Below are 22131 nucleotides of genomic sequence, written 5' to 3'. Positions count from 1 at the left end.
TACCGTGGAATTTGTTACATTTATTTACATTGGCAGAGCGTTTAGGGAAATCAAAAAATTGCTCTAGTGGGTTCCAGCCTGACATAATAAATCACCTTGGCCTTTCAAATAGACCAGAGCCACTGAATAAGAATATGGCAGCGTTATCCAGAATGCAGCAAACTTGTCCGGTGAACACAAGCTATGTTATTAAAAGGATGCGTTCACACTGTCAATTGGAATGTGAACACAATGCAAACCGTCTGGACCACATATAAGTCCCGGCCTGCTGTATTTTTCTGCAATCATATCTCGGTCGTGCCGCAAATCAGACGCAATGGAAGCCTATGGCAATGGATGGTGTCTGTTCCCACTGGTGTCGCCGCATGGAGAACACTCACCTGTCCTGTGGATTCAGTTCCACCGCCGCCGCTCGGTCCACTGCAGGGGATCGGAGACCAGCTGAAGCATGGGGCATCCTACTGGTTTGGAGAAGACCAATGGGAATCCTGCCTCAACAGGGAAAATTCTCACTGCTTCATGGTAGACCAGTGAGAATACTACCTGTTGCTAGTTAGGACTCACATTGATTTTTTTTACAATCCAACAGGAAGCCCCAGGCTTCTTCTGGTCTCTGATAGGTTTCGGGATAGGCAGTATGACGGACAAGCGGACAGGTGGCAGGGCGAACGCAGTGCACGGAGACAGTAAGTAATGTTGTAAATGACACAGCGCATTCTGAGTGGACGCACTTACCGCACTGCTTCCGCATCCACTGCAGTGTGAACCAGACCTAATGCTGCAGTAGCTGTAGTCTTACCATTCCATAATTCCAACTTGCAAAATGTATCAATATATAAACCCCAGTAGTACACCATAGATCTAGGCAGTCAAAAAATGTTTAGGCAGGGTTCACGATTGTCAAAAAACATGCCGGCATGCAAATTTGCATTAGAACTTACAGCCAATGTAAGTCAACGGGCTCAGTGATTTACATCGCTTGTTTGTTTTAATGTGAATTCGGCATGTAGGAAAAAACTGACGGCATGCCACAAAAGCGCGCATTTAGTTATATTTATAACATTAGCTTAGGGCCGGATTTACCATAAGGCACAGTGGGCTTGTGTCTATTGGCGCCTGGTGATGGAAAGGCGGCTCACTCTACTCCTAGAGCTCCTCCCTCCTGTCTGTTCTATGCAGAGTCCTGATGAGAGTGAGTTTACTCAGTCTGCTCCTGGCATTTCACTGACAAGATCTATCTTCATCTGGTGGCATCTCTGGCTACCTAATACACCTCAAGTTACGCCAGGACATCTGTGCCTACAGGCTCCTGTGAGGTAAATTATCCGGGCCAGAATTAGCTACAGAATATTCAAGCAGCTCGGGGTGACCCAAACTACAAGGAAAGTATAGGGAACTAAAAGAGACCAAAAAGCCCTCCTACTAAAATGCAATGCTCAGTGTAGATTGCCTTCTTAAAACAGAAGGTATTTGAAATAATTCAGCTTTAAGTGAGCGGCTGTGAGCTCCCACAATGGATCACTAATGAATATCAATCCCTGCCATGCACTGATACAGGCTGTCTGCATGTTGGGTTGATGTGGCTCTGTAAATTCTATAAGCTATAGGCTTGCTATACATCAGCGATTCTGGATGCAAGCCTGGCTTCTGGGGCATAAGGAGATAATTTGCATATTCAGCAGTGATGCATTGTGGGAGAACATAGTTGCTCACTTAAAGTGAATGTTTACCGTTTAAAAAATAAAAAAAGTCAGATACTCACCTAAGGAGAGGGAAGGCTCGGTCCTAATGAGCCTTCCCTCTCCTCTCCCAGTGCCCGATCCCGCGCAGGATCCCCCGTGGCAGTAATCGACCAGTCCGGTCAAATACTGCCACTTCCGCATGCCGAAAGGAGCTTTCGGAAGCCTTCGGGAGCACTCGGGCTCCCGAAGACAGGCGGCTCCATACTACGCATGCGCGAGCGCCCTCTATGACGCACTCGCGCGTGCGTAGTATGGAGCGGCCCGTCTTCGGAAGCCCGAGTGCTCCCGAAGACTTCCGAAGTCCCTGTGGCGGCGGACGCGAATGGGGGAGCCAGTGCAGCACTGAGGGCACCGGGAGAGGAGAGGGAAGGCTCATTAGGACCGAGCCTTCCCTCTCCTTAGGTGAGTATCTGACTTTCTTATTTTTTAAACGGTACCCATTGGCTTTAAAGCTGAATTATCGCAAATGTGTACCTTCTGTTTTAATATTAGCTATTTTGCCAAAATGCGAGTGTTTTAACACATACAAACGCGTGGTGCAGGAAAACACAAACAAACAAGTATGGACCCTCCTTTTGTGATAGGCAAATGTTTTTACCTTTTTTGAGGATAGAATTATTTTAACTGGCAAGGATTCTCAGGGCTTTTTATTATCCCGGCCAGGGATAGGTTTCTTTATAGTCTTTGGTAAACAGACCTCGGAGTGCAGAAGTTTTTACAACACAATGCGCAAAACAAGAATCAATAACACAGATCACTCAGAGAAAAACACAAACGATACATAAATATTAGGAATTGCATTGCACAATAATCTTCAAGAATTCTATTTAAAGAATGTTATCGAAACGCAGCCTGGTTATTTTAAGCTTCTGTACAAAGTCTATTATAGCCTATTATACATCAGTTATTGGACACACACTGCAGATCTGGCAGCCTCTTCACTGGTGCCCTGAGGGAAAGAAATGTCCTCAGCTCACTCTTCCCTGTTAGCAGTTACATAAGAGAGTCCTCATAAGAAAGATGCTCTGACTGTCCTTCCTCGGTGCGGCTGGACCGGACGGTGATTAGTTTCCATGCAGCACGATTCAATTTCATCCGCTTCGCTGGTCCTCAATAGACTGCGAAACTGCGAAAGCTGAAAAACATTTATGACATCCGCATCAAATCACCAGGTGGATTTAAAGGGGACTTGTACTCAAAACAAGTCACACAGAACAGTGGATCGTGTACTGCCATGCCTGGAAGTGGACTAGTAAGAAGAAGAGTGCACTCCCTTGTCTTGATCTGTTCTACTCCCCCTGGCACCCCCCAGGTTTGCAGAGCAGTGGCAGCTAAAGTCGGCGTACATACAAAAAAGGCACACTGAAATTTGGGTGCCCAGTAATACCAACAGTAAAATATTGATATTTGATACCAATATTTTGCTTGCTATTAAAGTGTAAAATATCGGTATTAAATACTGATATTTTACTATGGCTAAACCTAAGCCTACTCTCACACAGAACCCTGGCTCTGGTGCGTACCTTCTCCCCCCCAACACAAACTACCTGCCTAGCTTAGCCCTAAGACTGCCCCTGCACAAACTACGTGCCTGACTCCTAGCCCTAAAGCTCCGCCTGCCGCACAAACTACCTGCCTGACGCCCAACCCTAAGACTGCTCCAGCACAAACTACCTGCCTAGCCTAGCCCTAAGACCGCCTCCACACAAACTACGTGCCTGATGCCTAGCCCTAAAGCGCCGCCCGCTGCACAAACTACCTGCATCAGGCCCAACCCTAAGACTACCTGGCACAAACGACCTGCCTGACGCCCAACCCTAAGACTGCCCCGGCACAAACTACCTGCCTAATGCCTAACCCTAACAGCTCAATGCCGAAATTTCTATAGGCGCCTATGGCGGCGCCCAAACTTTCGCCACTAGCGGGCACCCAAATTGCATGCTTTGGCTGCAGCAAAGCATAATACTTTACCTCAATCTGGCGGGACAGGTCCTCTTCACTCCTCTGTGTAGCAGCATCATGCAGCCTATTAGCTTGTGGCTCCCGACACAGCACGTCATCTGACAGGAAGCCACAAGCTCATAGGCTGCACGGTGCAGCTACACAAAGGAGTGAAGAGGACCTGACTCAGTAGACTCAGGTTTTACTGGATTAGCCATATGCTTGTACCAGGGTTTTGACTTAGACACTACTTATGCCAGAAGATCAACAGGGCTGCCAGGCAACTGGCATTGTTTACAAGGAAATATGGCAGCCTCCACATCCTTCTCACCTCGGGTTCCCTTTAAGGTGGTCATGCATTCTGTCGGTTGTATTTCATGCTCGTTAAGCACAAAAGATGTTAGTTCTCTGCATTATTTGGCACTTTGTGGAATTTTTTTAAAGGGACTCCAAGCACCTCTCATGGGTATGCCTAGCGACTCCCACCAGTACTGCAAAGTACTTAAAGAGAATCTGTATTGTTAAAATCACACAAAAGTAAACATACCAGTGCGTTAGGGGACATCTCCTATTACCCTCTGTCACAATTTCGCCGCTCCCCGCCGCATTAAAAGTGGTCAAAAACAGTTTTAAAAAGTTTGTTTATAAACAAACAAAATGGCCACCAAAACAGGAAGTAGGTTGATGTACAGCATGTCCACACAAAGAAAATACATCCATACACAAGCAGGCTGTATACAGCCTTACTTCTGAATCTCAAGAGATCACTTGTGTGTGTTTACCTTATGTCCCCAGCTTCTCTCATGCACTGAACATTACAGGCTTCCTGCAGACAGCTCTGCCTATGTCCTTAATTCCTCAGTATGTGACAGACCAGCTCCTTTCACAGCCTCCAGAGGAGGATTTTTATCCAGCTCTCTTCTATCACTGATAAGATAGCAGAGAAGCTGCTGGCTTATGTAAATAAAACACACACTGGAGTGTGCATAGAGGAACAGTTCAACACTGAAGAACTTGGCAGCCTTCCAGGCACAGGCCGACAAGTCTGACAGGGGAAAGATACATTGATTTATTACAGAGATGGTTATAGTAGAAAGAGCTACAGTAAGCCAGAACACATAAGAATAGGTTTAGGAACTTGTAGGATGGTAGAAAAAACGTTGTAATTTTTGTTACAGAGTCACTTTAAAGATGCATACCTTTCTGTAGCTTGTGCTCTCCTCTTTCATGTGATGCCTGAATCACCATTCTACACCAAACAGTTTTCCTTCGATTTCAATTTAAAAATCGAGGCTGCCATCTTGGCTATGTTATAACTTCCAGGTCACCCCTGTCTTCTCTGTTAGAGAAGTGCATCACTGAATGAAGCAGGAAGAGAAAGTGACACGCATGGCCATTGCTAGAGGCTCCTCTGGAGGGACCATAGCACGACTTTGTTGGAAGTCGTCTGGCTTAAAGGCATGCCCATGAGAGGTGCTTGGAGTCCCTTTAACGAAGTGTCCACGTTATGTATAGAGTTGTATTGCATGCAATTTAGATACATATCAAACAACTACATTCCCACCTGTCTGGAGCTAATGGGTATTGGCTCCTTGAGAACAGCCCATATGACGCTCTCTAGCAGTGGTGGGACGGTAAGTGATCCTGGGTAGGTCCAGAAGTCCTTGCATTCAGGAAGCAATCTCGAAGGATCAAAGTTTGTAAAAGAGGACTGTTTGCCCTGCAATGTAGATATTCCAGATGTCATTTTACTGCATTGGATTATCTAATATATATATACTGTATAAGGGCTACACTGAGAAAACATTTACACAACATAAGTACAATTTCATATAGCTATGTAACCAATGGCTTATACCTGTCCTTTCCAGAATATGTAGAATCCATAGTGCCAGCAATAAAGGAGTACCGTATATAAGAGGATGGTAAAATAACAACTGTATATTACTCCTACCAGAAAAGCATTCGCCAATAGTTACCAGCATTTTGTTGTCACATCTCGTTTTGAGATATGGAAGCTCCAATCTAAACCCGATCCTGAACACTACATGCAGCATCCAGGATGAGATGAGACGATGGATCTAGTGCAGAATTCAAGGCCGGAGTGATACTTTTTGTGCCCATGGGCACAGTTTGTTGTGACTCCCCTTTCTTGTGCCACAGCGTCCCTCCCATGCCATGTGCAGCCCCATCTTCTATGTGTATCATCCATGTTTCTTTCATGAACAGCTCCCTTCAGCATTAGTTTCATTTTTCATGGGTTGCTCCCATTTTCACCCTCCTCTTTCATATGTAGTAACCACTCCTTCATGTCTAGGGGTCCCTTTGGCCTACAGCCACCCAGGGCCCTGGCCTTTGTGGCCTTTCCAGAAATCCGGCCCTGGCGGCATTCACATGAACAACTCGAAAAGGCATAACCATCAGTTAAAAAGCACTTCCAGTCATTTTAATGGACTGCGCTTCAATACATTTACGTTACGAAAGCCGCATCCACCTCGTTTAGGCATCCATGTGAACTGGCCCTAACTGACTATAAACTTAGAAAGAGTGGGCGGGGATGGGTGCATTGCTTCTTGCCGGCACTGTACCGTCCTATTAATTGTCCTCCCCCAAATTAATACTAGAGTGTGGGTGGGATATTACTCTATGACATACCTCCCAACTTTTTGAGATGAGAAAGAGAAACAGTTAAGCCACGCCCCTGCCACACCCCTAACCATGCCCCCAGAACACTCCCTATACCATAAAGATTTAATGAAAAATATATGCTGTTTTATAATTCAAAGCACACTGGTCCTTTCTATCCTGGTTCATTTTCCTTCATATTAACATTTGAAAATAAGAACAAAAAATCAACTCAAAGGATGAAGTTTCGAAGTCAATTTCAGTAGAAAAATACAAATATTTACATAGATCAGTGCATGAGTCCTGAAAGAGGGACAAATGAGGAAACATGAGGTACAGAGGGACTGGGTCCCCAAAGAGGGACTGACAGTTGGGAGCTACTGTATGTACTATATTGTGAGTTCCTGTGAGTGAACCATTCAGTGTACTCTGGACTGTAGAAAAGATCAGTGCTGTACAAACACATACTGTAATAATGATATTAATAATAAATATGTGCTTATATGTATGAATGTTCTTACTGAACTATGCATAAGCTGGGCATTTATTTAGATACTTGCATTGATGGAAGTTCCCACTGTAATAGGGATGAATTATGTTTACACAGTTGTCTATTTCTCACTCTGCACAGCTGCATAGAAGATGATGGCACTATAAAAAATAAACAGATAATGACATCTTCCAAATTCCTCAGTGTGTATTTCTGTATACGACACCGGTGCATAACATATAGAAACATTGTAATAAAGAAACCAATACATATATAACAGCAGATTGTAACAGCAGTTCGCATTCGCATTGCCTATAGTTGTAAAATAGCTTCCATATTATATGTAACTAGACAAATGGGTGTTAGGTCTCGGACCCCCCCCCCCCCCCCACACACACACGCATGTTTGCGACCCATACGCATGCACAAGCCCGTCCGTACCCCTGCGCCTGTCCTCCTCCGCTCTCTGAAGTCCATCCGTGTGCCACCATGGACACAGGAGGATGCAGTGACAAGGACAAGGACTTTATAATATAGGATGTAACATAAATAAATACATGGTGAGGGAAAGAAGTATTTGATCTCCAGCTGATTTTGTTCATTTCATCATTTGTCCTCTGACCAAGAAATGACCAGTCTAAAATTGTAATGATAGGCTATAGTAGCTACAAAAGAATCCTCAAAAACCAAAAACACTGACCTTGATGCAATATACACAACTTGACCAGCATTACAACTCAATTTTGTGTCACCCTCCACCACCAACACCAAATGGAGAGCGACTCACCAGATCTGTAGAACCACTACCAAAATGGTCATATGCACGTCTGGGGCATTCAAAAAGGCTCCCCCGCCTTACTCGATGCACTCCAGATTATGCAGCAGTCACCATGTGTCAGAAGACTCACTATATATCATCAGTCTTTAAACATAGGTAAACCTCAGAATGAAAGGTGGGGGGAAAGGCTGCGTATCCCTAAACACATGTTGCAATTGAATGGTTAATCGCACAGTTACTTTGTAACTATGTAACTGTCAGGTTAGCTGCTCCCAGCCCCTCCTCCTGAGTTTCCTGTTTGCATGATAAGTAGTAGCAAATTTGCATATGATTTGCATCTGAATTGAATGCGAAGTGTGCAGAAAATCTATTTAGGTGCTGCACACTGAGCTGGTGGTCATTTCAGATGCAGCCTTAGTGGTATGCGCTGGTGTTCTCCTCGCTGTTCAACCAAATGTAAGTTACACATTTGTTTTGCTTAGCTGCTCCCAAGGTTTTAAATTTAGGTTAGGTCACTTGCCCGGAGGTTTGCCTCACCGTGGCACAAGTGTCTAGTATAATATACTTTGCATGCAAACCATATTGGAAGCTAAAGTACCTCCTAGTTTAATAAATGTTAGCACTTGTCTTGGATGCAGGGCATGCATTTTTCAGTCTGGCAGAGGCGGTGTATACCTGTGCGATTAACCATTCAATTGCAACATTTGTTTAGGGATGCGCAGCCTTCACCCCCCACCTTTCCTTAACTTTGTAACTATGTAACTGTCAGGTTAGCTGCTCCCAGACCCTCCTCCTGAGTTTCCTGTTTGCATGATAAGTAGTAGCAGATTTGCATATGATTTGCATTTGAATTGAATGCGAAGTGTGCAGAAAATCTATTTAGGTGCTGCACACTGAGCTGGTGGTCATTTCAGATGCAGCCTTAGTGGTATGCGCTGGCGTTCTCCTCGCTGTTTAACCAAATGTAAGTTACACATTTTTTTTGCTTAGCTGCTCCCAAGGTTTTGAATTTAGGTTAGGTCACTTGCCCGGAGGTTTGCCTCATCGTGGCGCAAGTGTCTAGTATAATATACTTTGCATGCAAACCATATTAGAAGCTAAAGTTCCTCCTAGTTTAATAAATGTTAGCACTTGTCTCGGATGCAGGGCATGCATTTTTCAGTCTGGCAGAGGCGGTGTATGCCTGTGCGATTAACCATTCAATTGCAACATGTGTTTAGGGATGCGCAGCCTTTCCCCCCCACCTTTACATTGGGCTTTACATTTGCAAATTATCGCACCAACTGTTGTCACCTTCTCACCAAGCTGCTTGCCGATTTGGTCTTGTGGCCTGGGCTAGCCTTGTGCAGGTCTACAAGCTTGTCCTTGACATCCTTGGACAGTTCTATAGTCTTGGACATGGTGGCTAGTTGTGAATCTGATTGACTGATTGCTGTTGTGGATAGGTGTCTTTTTTCACAGGGCCTGTAAAAGCTGGGACTAGGCGCACTCAATTACAGACGGTTGTCTTAATCTCAGATAGTGACCTGCATCCAGTGAAGACACCTGAGATCTTGCTGGTTGATTGGGGATCAAATACTCATCATAACAATGCACATCAAGCTCTGACTTTGGAATACTGGGTTCTTGGGGGCGTTCTTCTGTTGGTATTCTGTCTCTCACAGCTACAATAAACTTAGGGCTGGTTCACACGGACGCTTGGCAGCGTTTACCTCCAAGCGTTCGGAACACGTCGGCTAAATGCTCCCAATCAAGTGAATGGGAACGTTTAGCATCGCAGGGTTACTGCGATAACCGTTGATTGCGCAAACGCGGCGTTTCGATCCTGATTTAACGCGTCATTTCAGCCGGCCCTAGAAGCGCATGCGGCTTCTAGGGTCGCTTAGCCGCCACGTCTTCATATTCCCTTGAAGGCATGACAAACACTGATTGCGGCTGGAAGCCGACGCATACCGCCGCCCCCGAACAAGCCGTCACAGGACAACGCGGCTTACGGCCGCTCTGACCGCCGCCAAGCGTCCATGTAAACCAGCCCTTACCATTATAATTACAGACTAGTCATTTCTTGGTCAGAGGACAAATAAGCAGCGGATCAAAAACCTTTTTCTCTCAAAATAAATACTAAAGATAATAATAATATATACATATATAATATATCTCACCAACACCATTCAAATCAGAAATAGAGAGGAATAGATGAATACCTTAGTACTGATGGCTTTAAATGCATCTGTAACCCTCTCCAGGGTTTTGTTATGCTCTCCGACCTAAAAAGCAATAAATACCAATGTGAAATATATGAATGAAATATTGTATATGATCATCCTCTGCCAGTGATTTGATATAATGGCCACTATGCAAAAATAACAAGCTGGTTTGATAGTGTCCCTAAACACCCATTACAATAACAATGAATAAACAAATGATTGTATAATATAATACTTGAACTATTGATATAGGAGTTTATAAATTTGACCATGAAAATATGAGACATTACCATTTATTCCAATATTGTACTCTTTAAAGTCGAATTAAATTAATGTATTGTATATATAAAGCCAGTAATAGTGTACAATTCAGTTAAAGGAGTTCTTTCGCGAAAAAAGTAGGCAGTTAAAAAATGTGACAGATGACAGGTTTTGGGCCAGTCCATCTTTTTAAGGGGGATTCTCAGGGCTTTCTTTGTTTTCAACAGCATTTCCTGAACAACAGTTGCAATATCTAACTGACATAATAGTGTGCAAGTGATTAGGGAGGCCGGCTGGTATCTTGCTATTTTGGCAGTTAAACTGCTGTTCAGGAAATGCTGTTGAAAACAAAGAAAGCCCTGAGAATCCCCCTTAAAAAGATGGACTGGCCCAAAACCTGTCATCTGTCACATTTTTTAACTGCCTACTTTTTTCGCGAAAGAACCCCTTTAATGAATCATCATGTAATCCTTGCACAGCTGCTCACACAGATTGGAAGGGGGAGGCTGCAGTGTGATACAGTCAAGTTTGACTGCATTGCACAGCACTGTCAGTATAACAGTATAAGCATGATTGCAGAAAGAAAGAGTATAATGATGTCAACAACAAGAACAATGTCTTGAGAGATGTGAAAGCCTAGCCTACACAATCCAATCATCGGACCGTGGAGAGAAGAGCTCACACCCAGGCAACCTCACAGAGTGTTACACACATTGGAGTATATTCACTAAACTACGTTAAGCAGAATAATGTGCACAAACTCTTAACGTACAATGAGTAGAGTGTAATGCAGTATATTGTATGCAATGCATTATACTCATCATGCACTCACAAAAATGACCTCGCTTAGGAGAGAAGAGCGCCGTAAAAGGGACCTGAAGAAATGGGATTGGAGTCTAGCAGCATCCTTACTGATGGAATAATTGAAGGTGGCAGAATAATAAAGATAGAGAATTCAATTGATCACAGTGGACAAACAGGATGCAGGAGAGGAGAAAGAGATTGATGAGTAGATTAAACGGGAGGTAAGTATGACGTATGTATGTTTATTTTGACTTTTAATTTTCAGTTCAGGTTTTGTAACGATTAGATGTCTGCAGTATCACCAATAATAAGACACTATACCTGATTATATGGTGATCTGCAGAATCACCAATAATGCAAGTATAGCTAACACGGTAATAGCAAGTGTATAGTGCTTGGTGCAACAGTAATACTGAATAGTTTTGGCAGAACCTCACCAGAAGAGCTGGTGGGTACTATCAGTAATGAACCTCACCAGTGGCAAGGGCTCACTAGTGAGTGGAGTGGTCAGACAGATCGGTTCGGCAACAGACAGGAAGATACAGTACAAAATCGGCAGGCAAAAGGATAGAGATAATTCAGGCAGAGTCAGCAACAGGATCAGATGGGTTAAAGTACAGAATCATTAGCGTAGGAATAGTCAGAAGAGAGCCAGAGTCATACACAAGTAATCAAGCAATAATAACAATAGTAATAATAATTCCTAGTCTTGCGTGAAATCCCTGGTTTCCTCCCAGATCAAAGCACACCGGATCTATCTAAGGTCTGAGTGCTCACACGAAGCATTCGCAACAGCAGACAGTTTGCAAGTGATTCTCGGAGGCTTAAAGAGAAACTCCAACCAAGAATTGAACTTTATCCCAATCAGTAGCTGATACCCCCTTTTACATGAGAAATATATTCCTTTTCACAAACAGACCATCAGGGGGCGCTGTATGACTGATTTTGTGCTGAAATTCCTCCCACAAGAAGCTCTGGGACTGCAGTACTCTGGGCAAACTGCCACAATGTAACAAGGCTCACAGACAGGAATTAGCTGTTTACAGCTGTCTCTAACAGCCAAAACAGCTAGCAGCAGCTACATAACCTGCCCACAGTAAAAATGTCACCATGTAATAAATGTCAGAATATAAATCAGGGATGTAAAAGATTTTACAATGGCCAAACACTGACTAAATCATTTATACATAATAATTGTAAAAATGAAGAACTTTTTTTTTTATTACATTATTTTACTGGAGTTCCTCTTTAAGAAGCGGAGGAGACCCCCTCGGCCACGCCCATCAGCCAATCAGGACTGCCGAGAGTCACCTCTGACGTCAGCCGACCGGCAGTTCAGCTGACGTGCCTTCTCCCCGCATAAAGGTCCTGTCTGTCCGCTCACGCGACAAAGCCACTCTATGAGCCACTGACAATCCCCTCCTCGGTGTGCTAGACGCCGAGGGGACAGGGGAAGCACCCGACAGGGAAAGTGAAGCAGCTGCGGGGGCATACTGACTGCCCGCAGCTGCGTCCACAGCGAATGTTACAGGTTTGCTTTAAGTGCACTTAGAGGTGGTTGGGTGGTATAAATGCTTATCTAGACAAATGAATCAATGCTTTTTAGGTTCCGTCGCCATTGATAAAAAATAGTTAGAAGTTCATAAATCATACCTTCAAAAACACTCCTACAACGCCCAACCCATCGGGCTTGTATACCGCATCAATAAATGATGGGTATTTCTGTGAGTTCCAGTGAACAATGTGCAGCTGTAAAACACAACATAATTAGAGTTAAATATATCAGTCAGGTCTTACATCATGATTTACAGTATGATGTCACTGCAGGAAGCTCTTTGGGTATCATCACACAACCAAAAGTGAAGACTATAAAAAAAGGAACGCGTGATATCTTAGCAGTGTCCCATTTAGAAAGCTACTTTAGGGAGAATATATATTTTTGTTTTAGATAAAACCGACAAGGATAAAAAACTCTTTGAAATTTTAAAAGTGGTCTGAAAGTCAGCATTTCTACTTTGATCTTAAAGATTCCATACAGCTTCAAAGCTACTATCCCAGAATTTTTTTTTAAGCAGAACATCACTGAAATGGTTAAACAAAGCACTTTCTCCTGCTATTCAGCTTCAAAACTATAGATAACAAGATATTTTTTACGTGTTATGCTGGGGATACACGGTACGTTTCTGTACCGTGTATCGAGCCGCTGATGCTCCCAGCTGATAATTTCCGACAGGTCCGATGACCCGCCTGATCGATTCCCCGCTCGATCCCTGCAGGTGGACAATAGCGGGGAATTGAGCGGAAAATAATGAGCGCCCGCGGGGATGAGCGGGAATCGATCCGGACAGCGGCGGGGACGAGCGGGGACGTGGCGGGAGTCGATCCGGTGGCTAATCGAGCCACCGGGTCGACTCATGTATGCCCAGCATTAAACACAAATGTATCAGCACTGGAATGTAAACAAACACTCTCTGAAAAACTTCAAGCAGACTCAGTGTTCAGAATAACTCATAAGATTTTAATATATAATAAAAAGCAGTTATAATAGAAAAATAATAAAATGCAATGCCAGCTTTCAGGGCAAGAAAAACTGCACTTTGGAAACTTGTAATTTGTAAACAGACAATATTACATGTGCACAAAAGCAAATATGATAACTGTATGAGTAATAAAAAGTAGGAAAACACATTTTTATTGAATGTTATGTCAGAGTTTCAGACCACTTTAATGCTGTCAATATCATCGTCTGAGAATGTCCCACACTGTCTGTCTTTCTAGGAAGTTGGTATATATGTACCTACAAGCAGTGAGAAATAACACCAACAGGGCCCATATGCAATTCACCGTTTTTCCTAAGTTTTATCCTAGGTGATATTTTCACACTTTATCAATAAAATGCCTTTTAATCCACCAGCAGGAAAGAAATATTTTAGCGGTACCTTTTCAACCACTTTTTGCTACTTTTTTCAATTGCAGAGTGCTGGAAAGTTATTGTAAACAGAAGATGGAGAATGATCTCTTTGGAGAAAACTTAGGAGAAAAAGTCAATGGAATGCCCAATTTTGGGTGAAGAGTTGGAACTGCCATCAAATGTTTATTGTTTTCCCTTATTTATTAAAAAAAAGGTTCATGAATGTCTCAAGAATAGAAAGTAAGGACGAATCTCCCTGATTGGTACACATACAGAAATTATATTTTGGCATAGAAATTTGCATTTTATGACTCAATATTTTCCGAAGCATATAATGTATTTTTTTTACAAGATACACATTTTTACGAAAATCCGAACTTTCTTGAAAATCTTTCTTATGCTTGTAGACTTCATGGGCTCTGTGCAATTCACAAACTTGCCAGCGATAAGCACTGGCAAGTTCTTAAATTAGGTAATGGGAGCTTCGCCTAATTCAATTCAACTTAACAGGTGAATACTTAGTTATGCTCTTAATGCGCCAACATCGCTCAGGTGAAACAGGCAATTGAATTTGCCGGTGAATCCCAAGTGCTGTGAGGTGATAAGAAGCTTGCTTGTTTTGAGCCTCTTATTACCTTGAATTAGATATGGCCCGATGTGTTTTTGCATGCATGCCCATACATTTTTACACATATTCTGGAGTTGGTCAAGGAGCAGAGCCCCACACTCATGAACTGGCTTAACCAAGCTTAGCATAGCATGTGTACACTCCTTTGCATCTATTCATTGCTTACTCTATTCCTGATATCTTCTGTTCCCCCTACTGCAGGAAGCAGTTTTGTTTTATACTTGTGCTCTTCGGGGGATGGAAGTAGCAAAAAGTGAAACATACTTTTTCCAGTAGTCGCCCAACACCAGAACCAGATGAATCCTTACCTCAGCTGCATAGTCTCTTCCATCCACCTTATGCTCTGCTCCATAGTCATCACACGGCCCCCAATGAAAGTGAAACTGCCGTAGCCTGTAGCTTCCATGAAACGGACCACCCCTTACCACTGCAAGGAAATAAGGAGAAGATCTGTCTTACTAAGCATTCTTTATTTAATCTTTTATTTTATTTTTTTTGAAAAGGAGAGGAAACTTAAATAAATAATATCTTGACATTTAGCAGCTACAACACGTAGCAATGTTTAACATCTGTGCTCCTGCGCAGGTGCAGTAGAATCAGAATCAGAGTCATTTATCAGAATCATTTATTTATTTTGGCAAGAATGACAGGGTCGTGCCCAGAATTAGGCTTGGCATACAGGGCTGAAAAAATGGCAATACATCAATATAAGTACAGTTCCAACTTGAACAATTAAGCAAAGCAAAATACAGCAGTTCCAACATGAACGATTCTGCAACTTTAACCCAAGGTTTGCATAAGGTGCTTAGGTGCAATTCAAGTTCTATCAAGCCTCGCTTGTAAGGGGAGAATGATCAACGGGTGTAGGGAGTGTGTTAAGTGGATAAAGAGAGTTGACAGCTGAGGGGGAGAAGCTGTTCCTGTGCCTTGAGGTCCTGGTGGCTATGGACTGAAACCTCCGGCCTGAACGTGTCGACTGAAAAAGCGGAAGCCTGGATGAGAGGGATCGTTGGTGATCCTTAATGCTCTGGAATGCAGTGTGGAATCGTAGAGGAGGTCCAGAGGGGGGAGTGGTTTCCTGATTATCCTCTCCACAGTAGTGGCTTTCCAATGGGCTCTGATGGAAACAGCCAAACCCGATTGGATCCACTCTACAGTGCAGGGGCGAGTCGCCTGTGCAGTCCCCAATGGAGCTTGTCTACTTCTGCTGGGGCCCATCAGAAAGTAGTTACAGCACCTACGCAGGAGCACAGATGGTAAATATTGACATGTGTGCTGTTCGGGGGCCTGCTAGCGCTGAATCACCGAGGCTTAGGAGGATGGGGCATCCTCATTAGGATCCAAAGGCTTCCCCTCCCAAGGAAAGTACTCCACTCCCACCGGGAGATTTTCTTTATCACAGGTTTGGTGCACTACTGCTCCCAGCGTGCAGCTATATAGATGGTCAAAATCATACAACCACTGCTGTCCCTGCACACACCGCAGGCCTATTTCAATTATGTGTCATTATTTAGCGAACAGACCCCTTTTGGCCCAAGTTATCTTCTGGGCCACAAATCATGCCTGGAGTAGATAAATAGTGCAAGCACAATGTTTTTCACTATTATACAATGGCAACTCACATTATTTATACACAATATTTGTATTTCTAACCTGTCACTGTGCTCATAGGTGTCCTCCAAGAAGTGCTGTCATTTTTTTACTTAAAAAAACAAAAACATATTTGTTTAATATGTTTGATTTACTTTCATGTTCAAATGTTGATGTCACTGCGGTAGGGGGTGACAATTTCCAAATAATAACAAAGATCTGAATTGGGACGATACCATTTATTGGCTAACTTAAAAAAAATAAGAGTAACCTTACAGCAGTTCCACTTTCATCAGACTCGAACCCTGTATGCTGACAAGTTGTTAGATCACACAGCTATTTACATGCAACATCAAAAAGGGATACTTAGGTTTTTTGGGAAACATAAATATATGCCATAAAGATGACTTAATCGGAGCAAAACATCCAAATTAGGGTCTTGAGAGGATGTTAGCTGATTTATGTTGAATAGATAAGTCCCTTTGTTTACTCAATCCTACAGTGTAATTTGCCTTCTAAAAACACAAGCCATATCAATCCCTTGCATGCATTGAGGAGGACCAAAAGTTCAAAACAGTTTGTCTGCATGTTGGGTTGATATGGCTGTGTAAAGTGTATAAGCTATAGGCTTGCTATACACCAGCAGTTCTGGATGTAAGCCTGGCTTCTGGGGCATAGAGAGATACTTTGCACATTCAGGCCCATATGCAATTCACTTTTTCACCTAAGTTTTCTCCTAGGTGATAATTTTTAATCTTCTGGTTAAAATAATTTTTTCAGCACTTTGCAATTGAAAAAATACCAAAAGTAGATGGAAAAGAACAGAACTAAATTATTCAGTGTATTTTCTTGCTTCCTGGTTGCTTAAAAAGCATTTTTATTGACAAAGGGGTATAAATATCAACTTGGACAAAACTAAGGAGAAAAAGTGAATTGCATATGGGCCTCAGTAGTGATGCATTTTGGGTAACCACATTTGCTCACTTCTATTTTAAGAAGGGAAATTACACTGAGCATTTACTTTTAGTAGGCGGGCTTTTCGGTCTCTTTTAGTCCCCTATACTTTCCTAGTGGTTCTGGGTCACCCTGAGCTGCTTGGGTATTCTGTTTACTATATCCGCACCTAACTGAGACTCGGCCTGACTCTACTGCTACAAATATTACAAAACACATTTCTTTTGATACTGCACTAATTCAAAGAAAGCACTAGATGGCACTGGCATCACTAGAATTATAAGCTGGTCTTCTATACAGATTCATGTCCACAGATTACTTGCAAAGTATCAAACTCAGAGCAAGAGATTCAGATTGCCAGTGATGATCAAAGAATTCTCATGCAAATTTACACAGGACATGAAACTGAACCAATCAAATCCAACTGCTGTTTGTCAATTAGTTGGGAGCTGCTTAATTAACCAGTACAGCTAGAGGCTTTAACTAGTTGAATTTAATTTGGCCAAGTTTGCTGGATCATTCATACTCTCCAATGTAACTTGGCACTCACTGCAATTTACCATTGCTTTGTCACTCACTGCTCCGTATCACCTACTGTTACTTGGCACCTATTACATGTCTGTTACTCTCTATTTACTACTAATCTTAAAGGACAACTGAAGTGAGAGGTATATGGCGGCTGCCATATTTATTTCATTTTAAGCAATACCAGTTACCTGGCAGCCATGCTGATGTATTTGACTGCAGTAGTGTCCTAATCACACCAGAAACAAGCACGCATATAATCTTGTCAAATCTGACAATAATGTCAGAGATACCTGATCTGCTGCATGCTTCTTCAGGGTCTATGGCTAAGAGTATTAGAGGCAGAGGACCAGCAGGACAGCCAGGCAATTGGTATTGCTTAAAAGGAAATAAATATGGCAGCCTCCATGTACCTCTCACTTCAGGAGTCCTTGATGCTCTGAACACAACAAGTGATTGCTGTTGCCCGGCAGTGATTGGGACTTGAACCCTCGGGTAACAAACACATAGCCAATACTGTACACATGCGTCACTAGCCTGCAGGCTAGAGTAGTTATTCGTCTGTTTCTATGGAGGGGGTGTTGCTAGGGAGGGAGGGACGATGAGCTGCGCCTGACGGAGCAGTTTACTGAGGGCGGGGGAGAGCAATGCACTTGTTGCTCACTCAGGGGCCAGTGATCTTTAATGATCCGGCATGCAGGATTTTTACCAGACGTTGGGTGGCCATTCACTGGATTCCCTCAAGGCAGTCTTTATCATCTCCACGAGTTGAATCCAACGTGTGTACGTAGCTTTAGTATCCATCATTGATTGTCAACTACTATATGTCACCTGCTAGCTGCTTGTCATTACCAGTCTTCCACTAGAATCTACCGATCACTATCTGCTTAGAATCTAACTATCGCTACCTATCACTATCTAACAACCACAAGAGTCTGAATATTACCACCTATTTGCCACTAGTGTCTATCACTACAATTTTCTATCACTAGTATAATAATCCGATCCGAACATTTGTATAGCGCTTTTCTCCTGTCGGACTCAAAGCGCTCAAGAGCTGCAGCCACTGGGACGCGCTCAAGAGGCCACCCTGCAGTGTTAGGGAGTCTTGCCTTGAACTCCTTACTGAATTTTGAGTACTTGACCTAGCCAGGATTCGAACTCTGGTCTCCCATGTCAAAGGCAGAGCCATTAACCAGTACTCTATTCAGCCATAGTATCTATCTATCTATCTATCTATCTATCTATCTATCTATCTATCTATCTATCTATCATAAATATCACTACCCACCTGCCACTAAAGAATCTATTAATACCAGTCTGTCACTTAAAGGACCACGGCAGTTAAAATCTGACAGAACCGACGGGTTTTGGGCCAGTCCATCTCCTCATGGGGGATTCTCAGGGTTTTCTTTGTTTTCAACAGCATTTTCTGAACAGCAGTTTAACTGCCAATATAGTAAGATACCAGCCGGCCTCCCTAATCACTTGCACACTATTTTGTCAGTTAGACTTTGCAACTGCTGTTCGGGAAATACTGTTGAAAACAAAGAAAACCCTGAGAATCCCCCATGAGGAGATGGACTGGCCCAAAACCTGTTGGTTCTGTCAGATTTTAACTGCCTAAATTTACTGAACCTACAATTTCCAAAAAGTGTTTGATTTATTGTTCAGTAGGGCTGTGGTAAACTACTTAAATTATGTTGACAAAGCTCCTAACTGTCCTAACAGGCTGTAGGATGCTGTAGTTCTACATACCTCCCAACTTTTTGAGATGATAAAGAGGGACACTTAAGCCATGCCCCGTCCCACTCCTAGTCATGCATACCGTAAAGATTTCATAAGAAAAATATGTTGTTTTATAATTCAAACCACACTAGTCCTTTCTATCCTGGTTCATTTTCCTTCATATTAACATTAAAATTAGTGATATATCAGTTTAACCTCCTTGCCGGTTATCCCGAGCTCAGCTCGGGGTAACCTGCGCAGGAGGATTTCTCAGGCCCCGCTGGGCCGATTTGCATAATTTGTTTTTTATTGCACGCAGCTAGCACTTTGCTAGCTGCGTGTATATTACGATCGCCGCCGCTCGCCGCCGATTCGCCGCTACCCGCCGCGCAGCGCTACATGATTTTACAGAAAAAATTTAAAAGAAAGTGCTGCGCTGCCCCCTTGCCGTGGGAATTGGACCGGCAAGGGGGTTAAAGGATGGGAATAAAGTTTAGAGTCAATTAAGCACATTTTGAGTAGATTAATATATATATTTACATAGAAAGAGGGACAAATGAGGAGGAAAGAGGGACAGAGGGACAGGGCTCCCAAAGAGGAACTTGTCACAGACCGCTAGGCCGGTCTGCGGGTGGGTCAGTCGATCAGCGTCAGAAATCCTCTCACACGGTCATTTGTTCATCACGAAGGGTAACCCGCGTTCGCAATTTGATGAACTGACTCACGAAGGGAGCGTTCTGATACCAACCGAATCACTCCACACACATACAATTCAAAGATCTGCCACCAAGCGAGTTACACAGCCCGCTACTGTAATTATACTAGGATTTGGAGAACGCTCTATTAACCTTTAGCAGTATGCAGGAACCTGGGTCAGATCGTTATATCTGGGCCGGGTTCTCGCATATGGGTTATAAGTGTATACTTCTATTAAACACAGGGTAGCGATTTCAGGAGAATAGGTACGATTGTGTATGTTTAGCAACAGGTCATAACCGCTAAACGATTTTTAAACGTTTAATAACAAAAATGCATTACATACAGTTATATACACCTATTAACACATAAACACAGACCTTAAAAATAAAAGGAATAAAATCAGAAAGTTCTTACTTAGTTAGCTGAGCGGTCCATTTGAATCATGAAGAAAAATAGTCCAGTTTAAAGGTAGGCATTCAGGTTAAAAGTCCTTTGTACACAACATGCGCCCGGTTCTTCTTGAGCACATGTCTGGACCTCCCTAGTCGATGGAAATTGAAGAACTGAGGCGGAGTTCCTCGCAAACACTTTTTACTGACCTCAGTTTTGGGGCGGTTACTACCTGGAAAGTAGGTGTGTTTAAGGCAGGGTTCCCTCCTGGAAGCCAGGTTGCCACCCTCAGACTTAGAGCAAGAAATGTACCAATTTATTAATAATTTGTGTGACTCGGCCCAAGATTAGTGTTTCGCAAATCTGAGCCCATATTCATAAGCAGCATGCGACTCTGTATTAAATGAGGCTATTCATGCCTAGTCTAACGAATTCGTTCTACGCATGCCGGATAAAGTGGTTTCTCTATTGATTCCTGATAGCTAGAGAATGATAATTCATGTGAATTATAGACCTGTTTCCTAGGTATCAGGAAATGTAATTTTGGTCTTGCTGTGCCAAACCTATTTTGATTTATTAATAAAGTAAATGTTCCCATTGTGTGAAGCTATGAGCTTGGAGGGAAATTTTGAATCTCAACCAGTTTGAGCTGGTTTGGTGGAGATGAGCTGAGCGATCAAATGGCTGCTCCCCAGGGGAGTTAGCCACTTGCTAAATTCCTTCCTGACCTGAACAGGATGTGGGGGGAAGGTCACTGTACTCTCTGCAATGCTCTCAGAAGAAGAGCAAAAGAAAGGTATTTGTTATTATACCCAGGGCTGACAGTAACTGTGCACGACCATGCGAAAATCGTTGGCGTTTACACGCACGACTTTCCGTAATGTTCGTCACATCTCTCCCCTACCAGTCGGACGCACAGAGTGGGTCTGCCAGACCCGCTCTACGCGCCGCTTAGCTACTGAACGGGTTATCTGACTGCCCTTTAGACAACTCACCAGAAGCATAAGGCCTCATGGTCCGGTGTGTCCCAGTGTCCGCTTTGCGGACGGTGCGATGCACACCAACAGGCTTACCTCTAAAGGCCTGGCTGGGTTTGCATAGCGCTTCCTGTAAGGGAGAGAGTCGCTGGCTGACATCCGGGTCACTTCCTGACTCTCGGGTGTCAGCCTGCGAATCTGGAAGCAGCGTGGCATACCCTTGCTCTAACTGACTACACCTTGGCACAACATTTTGGTCAGCACAACCTAGGTGGACATTAGAGCACCTTTTAAAAAACGAATCAGCCTTCACCTGGGTGGCGAGGCTTGCCCCTTCTCCAGGAAGGATATAGGGTGGACCTCTGGGCAGTTTTGCACTGGGTTGCTTCTGCAAGGGGAAGACATGCAAGGGTGAGACAGGGAAGGCATGGCCTGTCTCCACCAGCTGTTTGTTAACAGCAGGCAATGGTGGAGCACTCTGGCTGTCATAGCAGGAGGGGAGGTCTAGGCCCCCAGCTGCCTGCTCTGACACCTGGCCTGCTTCCACTGCCCTGCACGGATATGACCCAGGCAAAACAAGACTGTTACCTCTTAGATTAGAGACTGTCACATTTAAACATACATCATTTTTAGCACTGTGAGATTCAGCATGAAAGCTATTGGCAACATCTGGTACAACATTAACATCACAGTTACGTTCATTTTTCACATCATGTACACAGGTATCTGGAACAACAGTGACAGGTTTAGAATCAGACAAACCGTGATTAGACAGCTGTCCATTAGAAACAGGTACCGCTTCCTTGCCTCCTTACCTAGGAGAGCTAGGTACCATTACCCTGGCTGCCTCCCTCTGTCCCACCCCAAGCTTGTACAGTACT

The 22131-nt window shown here is 43.4% G+C and overlaps 1 protein-coding gene across 1 annotated transcript in view; it reads right to left on the bottom strand.

Moving 5' to 3' along the window:
- Nucleotides 1-2371: 2371 nt before the first annotated feature.
- Nucleotides 2372-22131, bottom strand: part of LOC137519014 (carbonic anhydrase 13-like) — a 52698-nt gene continuing 32938 nt past the window's right edge. The window contains exons 3-7 of the mRNA XM_068237588.1: nt 14696-14814; nt 12502-12597; nt 9781-9843; nt 5248-5403; nt 2372-2877 (exon numbers count right to left, since the gene is read on the bottom strand). Coding sequence (XP_068093689.1) covers nt 2752-2877; nt 5248-5403; nt 9781-9843; nt 12502-12597; nt 14696-14814 — 560 coding nt within the window. The 3' untranslated portion in view covers nt 2372-2751. The remainder of the gene's footprint in view (nt 2878-5247; nt 5404-9780; nt 9844-12501; nt 12598-14695; nt 14815-22131) is intronic.

The sequence above is a fragment of the Hyperolius riggenbachi genome, chromosome 5 (assembly GCF_040937935.1).
Source record: "Hyperolius riggenbachi isolate aHypRig1 chromosome 5, aHypRig1.pri, whole genome shotgun sequence".
In the NCBI taxonomy this organism is placed as follows: Eukaryota; Metazoa; Chordata; class Amphibia; order Anura; family Hyperoliidae; genus Hyperolius; species Hyperolius riggenbachi.
The sequence above is the reverse complement of the archived record's forward strand: the minus strand, read 5'-3'. Positions and strand labels throughout refer to the sequence as shown.